This window comes from Sinocyclocheilus anshuiensis, unplaced genomic scaffold (assembly GCF_001515605.1).
Source record: "Sinocyclocheilus anshuiensis isolate Anshui unplaced genomic scaffold, SAMN03320099.WGS_v1.1 scaffold2901, whole genome shotgun sequence".
Taxonomy (NCBI): domain Eukaryota; kingdom Metazoa; phylum Chordata; class Actinopteri; order Cypriniformes; family Cyprinidae; genus Sinocyclocheilus; species Sinocyclocheilus anshuiensis.
This window is the reverse complement of record NW_015537927.1, coordinates 145,286-156,320: the sequence shown is the minus strand read 5'-3', so window position 1 is coordinate 156,320 and position 11,035 is coordinate 145,286. Positions and strand designations below refer to the sequence as shown.

The 11,035-nt window shown below is 35.4% G+C and overlaps 2 protein-coding genes across 4 annotated transcripts in view; one reads left to right on the top strand and one right to left on the bottom strand.

The window, feature by feature from the left end:
- LOC107657644 (caprin-1-like) overlaps positions 1-3,847 on the bottom strand; it is a 26,846-nt gene extending 22,999 nt beyond the window's left edge. For all 3 annotated transcript variants that reach the window (XM_016445801.1, XM_016445809.1, XM_016445817.1), the window contains exons 1-5: positions 3,690-3,847; positions 2,973-3,152; positions 983-1,045; positions 814-900; positions 419-657 (exon numbers count right to left, since the gene is read on the bottom strand). In XM_016445801.1, the coding sequence (XP_016301287.1) occupies positions 419-657; positions 814-900; positions 983-1,045; positions 2,973-3,152 (569 nt within the window). In that variant the 5' untranslated portion in view covers positions 3,690-3,847. The remainder of the gene's footprint in view (positions 1-418; positions 658-813; positions 901-982; positions 1,046-2,972; positions 3,153-3,689) is intronic.
- Positions 3,848-10,100: 6,253 nt separating this feature from the next.
- The window catches only part of LOC107657693 (rhombotin-2-like), a 3,512-nt gene continuing 2,577 nt past the window's right edge, over positions 10,101-11,035 (top strand). Inside the window, exon 1 of the mRNA XM_016445896.1 lies at positions 10,101-10,723. Within this exon, the coding sequence (XP_016301382.1) occupies positions 10,683-10,723 (41 nt within the window). The 5' untranslated portion in view covers positions 10,101-10,682. The remainder of the gene's footprint in view (positions 10,724-11,035) is intronic.

Below are 11,035 nucleotides of genomic sequence, written 5' to 3'. Positions count from 1 at the left end.
TATTGAAGTGGAGATCGCTAAACTGCAAGCTAGCCGCTGTTTTCAGAAAGCAAGCGTTTAGCCACAGTGGAGAGAGAGCGCGCGTGCACAGGGTTGCCAGGTTGACAAAGATAAGTAGCACATTTATCAGATATTTCCGTATTGCGCAAGTGTGAAGCTCTGTTTCGGGGATTACGTCTCTTCATATCAGGCAACCCAGTTGTAGCCTATATATTATGCGCTATTCATAATTTTTTAGAAACCTCGCAATTTTATACTCAATTTTAAACGTTGTAAAATTTTTAACAAATTCTGCTGCACACGTGCCACAATTTCGATACAGGGCCAGCTGTATCGATACTCGTATCGTCAAATCTCTGTGACAATACATCGTCGTATCGATATTTTGAACACAGCACTAACTGACAGTCTTCTTCACCTGATGTTTTGGTCACGTTCAGGCCCCACAAGCTTGTAAAACTCATCCAGGGAAGTAAGGTCACCCTCGGTAAGCAGCGAGGGTCCGCCGGCTCCTTGCAGTAGCTCTTGCCACACACTTTCATCCCCAAGTCGGTCAAGAAGGAACTGTAGCTCCAGAACTCGTTTCAGCCTTTTCTGTTCCACCTCTTCACGCTGGAGTTGCTCACGACGTGCCGCTTTCTTAACACACTTCTGGATCTATCCAAAGCAACAGATTGCGGGAGACATTCTCACTGATTCGTATAAACCTTCCAGTGAATTTCGGCTGTAGATCTATACACATTCACAACACAAAAAACAAACTGTAGGTCCTCAGGCTATGGAAGAGAGCAAATTCAATTTTCATGTACTCACTTCTTGACCCAATGCCAAAAAGCTCTTATGCAGTTCACGTGCAAACTCGAGGTTATGGATCATTTCCTGGTACTTAGACAGGGCTTCCTAAATTGATTTAGAAAAAGGACAAATTTCAGGAAACTGAAAAACAATTAACGGACAACAAAACTATGGAGTGTTTACCCACCAGCTGGTCCTGGTTGAGACGTTCTCCTTTGCTGTTTCTGGCCTGATAGTCATCAAGCTTGCTCTGCAAGAAGAGAAGTGACAAAGAAATATAAATAAATTTGAAAAATAAAAAAGCAGTATAATAAAATGACAGTACATTGGAGAAGTCATCTCACAGGTTTATGCATTCATTTCCCCATCTCAAAATCCAACTGAATTGGTCATCACAACAATATATGACACAGATAAAGCCTCTCAGAAAAGCAAGAATACAAATGAGTGCCTATATATATATATATATCTTTAAAAATTCTGTGATCAGTAAGATTAATGTTTTTGAAAGAAGTCTATCAGTCTTCAGTGTCAAATGATCCTTCAGAAACAATTCTAATATGCTAATCTGGTTGCTCCGCTTAATATTTTTTAGAAAACAGTTATAAAATCTTCAGGATTCTTTGAATAGAAAGTTTAAATTAGCAGCATTTAGGCTATTTGATATAGATTTTTTTGTAACATTATCCATGTTTTTCAATGTCACTTTTGATTAGTTTTATGCATCCTTGGCTGAACTGTACAAAAAATGCATTGCACATAATATTTTTTAATTATGAAACCAATTTCCCATTCAAAGTGGATCAAGAGCAAGGACTTTGTTCCGGAAACCTCCAACATGTGGTTGAGTTATGTGGAGATTATCCCATTTCACAGAGTTGGTGAGAGATGGCAAGTTCACTTTCCACAAATGTCAGAATCAGAATGGACATCCAAGACATGAAGGCACACAAGACATGATGCCATAACTGTTCATTAGCCTAAATAAATCCATTAAAAGAAATGGCAGTCACTAATCACTTAATGGAAAACAAAAATAATTTCTGTCTGTCTGTCTGTCTGTCTAGCATTCTGCTTAAGATCCACTTTTGTGTTCCACAATAGTTTAACAGGTTTGAAACCACATGAAGGCGGAGACAATGACAAAATAATTTTTTTGCCCAGTGAATTATCCTTTTAACGAAATATATCCCTTACTTTTCACACACAATCATTAAGCTAATAAATAAACCAATATAAAAGCAATGTGCTGCACTGTCACCAAGTAAAAAGTTTCTCTGGCGAAGCTCAGAAACCTGCAGGATCCAAAGGTGCTTTACTGCGTGTCCTGAGGACACACCTGCCTCTGACCCATTTACCTCGACAAAAAACCCACATCAGCACAAGCCTGAGAGCATCCAAAACATTAACAACTCATTTAAATGCATTTTTGCGCTGACAATTTCCCCATTTTTAGCATGCTGAACCTGTTTTAGGACGCCATATTAGCTTTATCTCCATCTCCATGTGAGCGTGAAACAAATAGTGATCCTAGAAACTAACAAAAATCAAGAAATATAATCGTGAATTATATAGAGAAGGTAAATAAGTAATTATGTAAATACATTTGTCAAGAGAAATGGAATAACGTCAAAAGTTGACCGGCTAGCATGTGCTAAAACTATGAACGATATCCGGTTAGCATTTGTGGTTGACGATGCAGAGAACAGTGAAAAGGGCACAATTGTATGAATTTAAGAGATTTACCTTTACGTTAAAGATGTTGGTTCATACAACATGACTTAAATGCATTTAATAGAGCAATGGTTTCATAAACATTTAATGAGCCTGGCTAACTGCGTTAGAGAAGGTTTCCCTACATGGTCGATCAAACTTCATAATAAGTTTTTGACATTAAAATGTGGCCCATTAAACCCATTTATGGTCCATTTACCAACAGATCACACCATTGAGATCCAAGGACGATGTGTTTTTAAATCAACTGACATATTCATAAGAAATGCATGTAAACTCTGATCGATAAGATTTGTGTGAAATATATAACGGAGTACAAAAGGCACGAGTGATGTGGGTTAGGGGAATGAACCCGGAGGATGTGGGACAACAAAAACGTAGTTTATCTATACATTTCTGTGCTAATATTAGTTATGCTAAAGTTGACATGTTGAAACCGGTACCTTTTTCTTCTCCATACTGCGCACTTTCTTTTCAAGAACCACCAGCACTTGCTTCGTGGCCTCTGATTGAGTTCCAGTCAGCTGGTTGCTGGCTGTGATTTGGTTAATTGATCCGGGAGCAAATCCCAAGTCTGGGCTGGCAGACTTCACAGTCCTGGTGCCATTTGTTGCCGAGGGCATCTGATCAAGGATAAAGGACAAGTTTTAATATCGGAGTATAACAAAAAAAAATGAAGGAATAAAACACTAAAATGCTGAAAGCATCCGATTGAGTGGCAGTGAGATGATCATCATTTGAGGCGGAACATGATGTAACTTAAATGGTGATCGACGATGGTTTCATTTTCGATTATATCACATTTTGATCGACCAAATCTTTCAATTATGATACCAAGTGCTAGATGTTAATCATACATGTTCAAATAATTATGTAATCATATAACGCCATTATATAACGAAATTATACAGATAAGATTTTGTCTGATAGTAGCACATCTTCAGCTGAACACGACAATGAAGTACGATAAATATATGAATATTTTTCAATAATTCAAAATTATAAAGATATTTCACAAACGCTAGAAGTAGACTGCAAAATTCCAAAACACTGTCATAGCAACCCATTGTCCGCATTTTAAACTGAAACGGTGTCCAAATCATCACTGGATCTACTCTATAACGTTCACGTCTATGATTTGGATCCATATATGCGCTCACCTTTATGCGCAATATATCCACCAGGGAGAAAAGTAATCGTCTGGAGGCAAATAAGTCGAAGCGTTGATTGTGTTGCTTTTATTTTCTCTTCCAATTTACTATAGGATCAGCCTCGCCGGCCTCACCGACAACTGAGAGCGACTGAAAGGCGAGGAAAAGGTTTATATGAGAAAGGACCCCGTTTAGAGTCGACCAGGATTTTGCCTGTGTCCTACTGACATGTATATGCAGGTTATTATTGCGTTTACTTCTTGTCAAATGAATATACAACCAAATAATAAAGATAATTTATGAAACGCATAAGAAAGAGTCACGAAGATGGCAGAAAATACTAATATTTTATTCAGTTGCAAAGCAGGCATACAATGACTTCCTCATGTAGATTTGTCACTGAACGCGTGTGGTGAAAACGAACAGGCTGACTTTATATAAACCATAGACTGTATAAAGGAAAATAGGGTATTAAAAATGTGAGATTTAGTATTTTATTGTGGGACTGTGTTTTATTTTATTTCGTTGATAACCTTTTTTTCCCCTTCAATATCATGCTAAATTACCTCTTCACCGATTCTGCAACTGTTAACTTTCTTATTATTATTGTTTTAGTTTTCGCCTAAATATCAGGTATCTCATTTTTTAAACGACCAAACAAGTTCTTGCAACGCTACACCATTATTTAATATAGTTATTTAATGTAAATCAAACTGTGGTCCAGCAGATGGCACCAGACAGATTGAAGTGAATGCAGTCAACTCGAACTTTCCTGCAAAGTAAAATATGTACAAGCAATAAATGATTAAGTACATGCAATAAATGATTACAAGAATGACTAATTAATATGTAATCATTCACATTTTCTAATTTAGGTTGAGCACATTATGTAACAACATTTTAAGGCTATTCATTAATGCAAAATAAATTCTATTCTATTGCATACGTGTATCTTTTCAAGCTTATGAAGCATTTTTATTTCATTCAAGAAGTATTGAAATTGCAAAAATAATTTCATATAGATAGATATAAAAAAAATAAAGCTTTCTGTAAAAATCATAAACTATTCAAAAACAATGTGAATGCAGTTGCATGAGGTTTTGTTTGGCATATACAGGAAGCAGTTAACATGGTTGCTCTGCTCTTTGATAGCAATGTTCTATTGAAAGGGTGTTTTCTTTCAGGAATAATACTGATTAGAGGAAAATCTCATGGGAGAGTAAAGCTTTCTTTCAACGAGTGACTCATTTCCGCTCTCTGTTGTGTTTAGTAACAGCAGCAGCAGTCCTCAACTTAAACAGTCCATTAAAGGGGTCATATGATGCGATTTCAATTGTCGGAAGGAGGGACTTTGTAGAAAACGAAGCGTTTGAGAGAGGCGGGGCATAGAGGAACTACAATAATGTACAGTATTTGAAAAAGAATGTTTTTTCTGAACATTAAAGCATGTCAACATATTCTGTTACACCAAATACACAAAATAATGATCTTTAAAAAAGCATCATATGACCCCTTTAATATATCTATCAGTGTCACAAATATGGCTTCTACTTTAATCACTGATCATCTGAAGTTTACAATGAACAAACCACAAACTTGTAGTCACAACAATGTTTTTACTTAGTCCAAATAATGGTGTTCGCACAAGCTTCTCAAAAATGAGCCAACAATAGTTTACGCTATAAGATTAGGCAGGAAGCAGTAGCCTGGCTATTGCTGTTTCAGAATATATGCTATCAGAGAGTCAACAACACATCCAGGCTCTCTCCTTACAGGAAATACGCCTTACTGTGATTACGCAGCCTGTGATGGATCTCTTCTCCAGTAGGCTAAAGGCAGCCTATAGGTCCTAATTAAAACAGAACATGTCAAACACATCCAGTAAGAGGATATGTTTCAGTTTTTTGTTACTGAGTCAAGGCATGTTCCATGGCAAATGATCAGTCAATCCAATGGTATTTCCTATTAGGTCTGGACTTTCAATAAATCAGCCTACCCTTGCAGAGCCAAAGGACCAGGACACCAAGGGACTGATCTGCCCTAATATTCAGATTTCTGGTTAATCGGTATGACGTTTCAGTGGCTGATTTCTAAATCCTAAATCCATGTGCTAACAGCCTTGCAGAGTAACGAAAGTTATTTATTAATAACACTAAGCCTAATTCTAAACTGCTACATTATTTCAACACTGTCACAGTAGGTTTGGAATTCATGTCAAAGTAAGTGAGTAAATTCTGGTATACCTCAGGGTTATTTGCTTGTAATAAATCACATATTTATTAAAAAAAAATAATAATATATGTGATCCTGGACCACAAAACCAGTCTTAAGTCGCTGGGGTATATTTGTAGCAATAGCCAAAAATCAAAAATCTAAATTATCGATTTTTCTTTTATGCCAAAAATCATTAGAATATTAAATAAAGATCATGTTCCATGAAGATATTTTGTAAATTTCCTACCGTAAATATATTAAAACTTAATTTTTGATTGGTAATATGCATTGCTAAGAACTTCATTTGGACAACTTTAAAGGCTATTTTCTCAATATTTAGATTCTTTTGCACCCTCAGATTCCAGATATTCAAATAGTTGTATCTCGGCCAAATATTGTCCTATCCTAACAAACCATACATCAATGGAAAGTGTATTTATTCAGCTTTATAAACCTCAATTTCGAAAAATTGACACTTATTACTGGTTTTGTGGTCCATGGTCACATATCACAATTTAAATTTTATGCTATTATATACTATTTTAATGTCAGTAAAAGCTAAATTTAGGTCATTTTATTGTATGCTATAAAATGTATAACCTTTCCCTATGAGAACGTAAGTACGTACATATGTATGCATTTATTTCATTTTTAAATTGTTTTCTTCTCCAGTATGCCAAAAGGCTCAGTTAAAACAGAACAAGTAAAACACATCCAGTATGAGGCCAATCAAATGACATTTCCTACTAAGGCTGGACTTTCAATAAATCATACTTTCAACCTCAAGCCAAAAAAATACCATGGCTGTATAATCACTAGACAATGAGGGGCCACCATAGGGGGCGAATCTCCCCTAATATTCAGATTGCTGGTTAATAATTATTCAGTTTTTTTTATGGCTGATTCCTAATTCACTCCCAATCCTGAATATGTGGTTAAAGCTTGCAAAGTATTATCAGTCATCTATGATTAGATCAATGCTAGATTATTTCAATATTGTCACAAAAACTGGGAATTCGTTTACTCAACCTTTTTAAAATTAGTTTTTTGCTGTGCACCTGTTGCATTAATTCTGGGTTAAATATTAGGGATAATGGCCAAAGGTCAAAATGGCTAATAAAAACTTTAAAGGTATTACATAATTTTCATTTTTGGGTGAACTATCCCTTTAAGGCCTTTATTAGCCATTTTTTTGGCCTTTGACCTTTGAACTTTATCCCTGAAACATTCAACCCAGAATTAATGTAACAGTAAAAAAAAAGTTTTATAAGTTATTCCCTTCTTTTACAATGTTGAATAAATAAACTAAATATTGTGTACAATCTTTTCAATTTCACAGTTGAAATTTTATGCTGTTGTGCTATTTTTTTATATAATTTAATGCTATAAAATTTACAATTTGGAGCAAATCATGATATAGTCATATATGAAAAACAAACAAACAAACATGTAAAAAATAAAATCAATTTCAAATCTAAAATTATTTTTTATGTTAATTGTTTTTGGATTTTGGATAAAACAATTTAGCTTGTGTTAAATTTATTTCAGTTTCTGTTTCTACAGAAACTATAGATCAGTTCGGTTTTGCTGAAATTCCTTAGCCAAAGAATATTTTGCACTTTGCACAATATGTTGTATTGCTGTGGCTCTCAGATTTTCTTTGAATGTTTCTGAATGTATGACACTCCGCATTTTTAGAAAATAGCTAATAACATAGAGACATCATAAGCCATGATATGTTTACTACATCCCTAACCATTTATGAAGGAAACCTACCCAGAGTTAAGAAAGCTTTTCCTGCCAAGTAGATGGGTTGACAGTCAGTGGTTTCTGAGGCGCTGTCTCAAAAGCCCTTCTCCTATCAAGGGGGGCCATCTGGAGTTATCCAACCAATCAGAGTCCAGCAGGGTGATCAAGTGAAACGAGTAGGAAGTCAGCATGGCTCATACCACCCCCTGCCAAGGTTCATTTGTGCTCATTTCCTGTACATCCTCTGGGTTTGCTGTGTCCAATCCACAGGAAATGGTGGACGCCTTATACACACAGTTTAACAGCTATTAAAAAACAAACTGTCGAAGCAAACAAGTAAATGTTAGTTATGTTATCATCTGCGTTCTTGGGAAATCTGTTTCTCTAAAGTACTTAAGATTTTTGAATGTTTTTGAAAGAAGTCTCTTGTGCTCACCAGGGCTGCATTTATTTGTTCAAAAAATACAGTATGTTGTTTCTGTAATATTGTGAAATAGTATTACAATTTAAAATGTAATTTATTTCAGTGATTGCATAGCTGAATTTTCAGCAGCCTCCAGTCTTCAGTGTCACATCTTCAAGAAATCATTCTAATTCCTATTTTGGTGCTCAGTTATCAGTTATTATTGGTGTTCAATTATTAATAATGGTTCTTAATATTATCAACCGTTTTTGCTGCTTCATATTTTTGTGGAAACCGTGATCCGTTTTTTTTTTTATTTGGGATTCTTTGATGAATAGAAAGTTCGATGAAGAGCATTTATTTGAAATAGACATCTTTTGTAACATTATAAATGTCTTTACTGTCACTTTTGATAAAAGTTGATGCATCCTCGCTGAATAAATTAATTTTTTTCTGCAATTTATTTAAAATATTTTGATATCATGGTTTTCACAAAAATATTAATATATGGGATTTTATATTTTGCTAATTAAATTTATAATGAACAAAAGTGAACGAAAAAGGGGAAGAAAAAAGGGGGAAAATGAAAGAAAAATTGTTCCTACTCTCAACAAACCTTTATATTTGTTAGGATGAAATGTAGTTTTTCGAGTCAGAATAGTAAAGCAGTCAAATTATAGCTGAAGGGCGATCATTGACCTCACAGGGTTAGGGCCAGATTGGCACAGCCAACATTTGGCCGAGATGCTGCCACTGAAGACCCCAAGCATTGATGATGTCCGTGTTGTGCAGGGTGTTTTATCTCCTGGCCCAGTATGCTGCTGACACTATACCCGAGCTACTCTGGCAGGAGATAAGAGGAGTTTTCCCCAACGACATAAAGCAGAGATGAGTGTGAGGAGATAGATCAGGAGAAAACGGTTCGAAAGAGCCATTTGCTTTGTTTGTTAGGTGCATTGCAATTACAGATGAATGTGTTTTCATATGATTATGCCTTTAACAGTACATGAACATTGTGAATTAGGGCACAGGTTTTCGATCTTCTACATGCCACAGACCCCCATAGATGATTATCCTCATGCGAGTGACCCCCATCATAAAATATAAAAGACAGCTATACATTTTCATGTATGAAGGCCCAATTTATACTATGAAAAGTAAATATTATGAAAATGTGTTAAATATTATTTGGAAAATTTTTGGTTACCTTACAAGTTTTTTCTACTCACTAGCACTGTACTGTTATATGTATTATTTATTTATTTATTATCTTTTATAATTCATTCATGCATAATCTATTTTGTTATTATTTAATTCATCCATTTATTTATAACACGTTTTTATTTTAATCTCATTTTATTGGTTTGTTTTCATTTCATTTTTTATTATTGATTTATATTTATTATATAATAAATAATATATTTATTTTAAAATATATACTACATTTATTTTTTAACACTGTTTTTCTCTAAACATTTCCACAGACCCCCAGCACTCTCTTGTGCTCCCAGTTTGAAACCCCTGTATTAGGGTATTCTCAAAAGGCAGTTGTATGGGCTGACTCACACATAATCTTTTGAACGTCTACATTATTGCCCAGGACAAAAACATTTTTAAACAGCCTATAAGCTTTTCAGCAAAATTAAATTGAATCAAATATATAAAATAAATGATAGAAATTATTATAAAATGATATAACAATCTTAATAATGCAATTGTATAAATTAAATAATTTATTATAAAAAGTAGAACAGATGTAAACTAAGTAGCATTAGAATACTAGTTAACATCTGACTTACATAATTACTGACGGGCAACAACCCTTGTGACAACGAGCCCAGGTCCCCCTTATAATGTTGCAGCTGTGTCCTTGGATTTTCCCTGTTTTCATAAACATTAACGCATTGTTAATTATATGTGTTTGCAGATTTTCCTAAACCTCGTTGATGTTTGGATGATCACAGGTATTTGATAAGGAGGCTGTCTGTTTGAGCTCGTGACCCCTCCAGTCACGAGCCGACGGGTTTATAATTGACTGGTAGTGACCAGTCTGACTCTAGCGCATGTAGGAGCGCTATTTCCTCTCATTGTCGAGCTGTCGTGAGCAGGAAGTCGGAAAAGAAAGCAGAAACTGAGGGGGCAGGGCCATTTAAAAATACCTGCTACCCTATAATAACGGGACCACAGACAGCAGCCCTATGGGACAGTGCTATAGAGACTTGCAGCACAAAATACAGCACAGAGGAGAAACCACCCTTGACGCAAACGCTACATTTATCACGCCGTTGCACTGGAGTAATTAAACAGCGCGGTTGGGGGACATCTGCCTGTCACCGCGTATTATTCCGAAACAACATAGGCTAGGATGAGGATTAAATGCGTGGAGACAGAAATCTAATGCAACGAAGCTACGTTGATGCACGTGGGATTTAGCGTAGCCTACGTGATGTGTGCGATAGGTTGTTGATCTTCAGTGCACTAAGAAGGAAGCAAAGCAGGTGCATCTCGTTTTTCTCTGAAGGCAGTTCAAGCAGGACGTTGATGGTCTTTCAGCTCCGTAGACGGCGAGTGTGGGACATATTTGGCTGGAAGTGCGCATATCAAATGTAATAGTGAATTATTCCTTAATATTGAATATGGCATCCACAATTGAACGGAAAACACTGGAAATGAACGAGTAAGTAAGACGTTAATTTATAGGATTGTTTGGGTTTCCATTTGTTTATTGTTTTTGTTTATATATAGACAACAAGTACAAAGTGCAACATATTATGTAGCCTATTGGTTATTATTATAGTGTTTGCGCAGTATAGTGTCTTAAGTTAATAACTGTAGTCTTAAGTCACAGTACAAATTTGCCAATATTGTGATCAGACTATTATACATTTATAATAATCACATTTGGACTAATTGAAAGTCTCCTTAACTCATTTGATAGCGTTTTCACTAGTTAAGCGCATGCATTTTCTCTCTAATCGAATGAAACGCT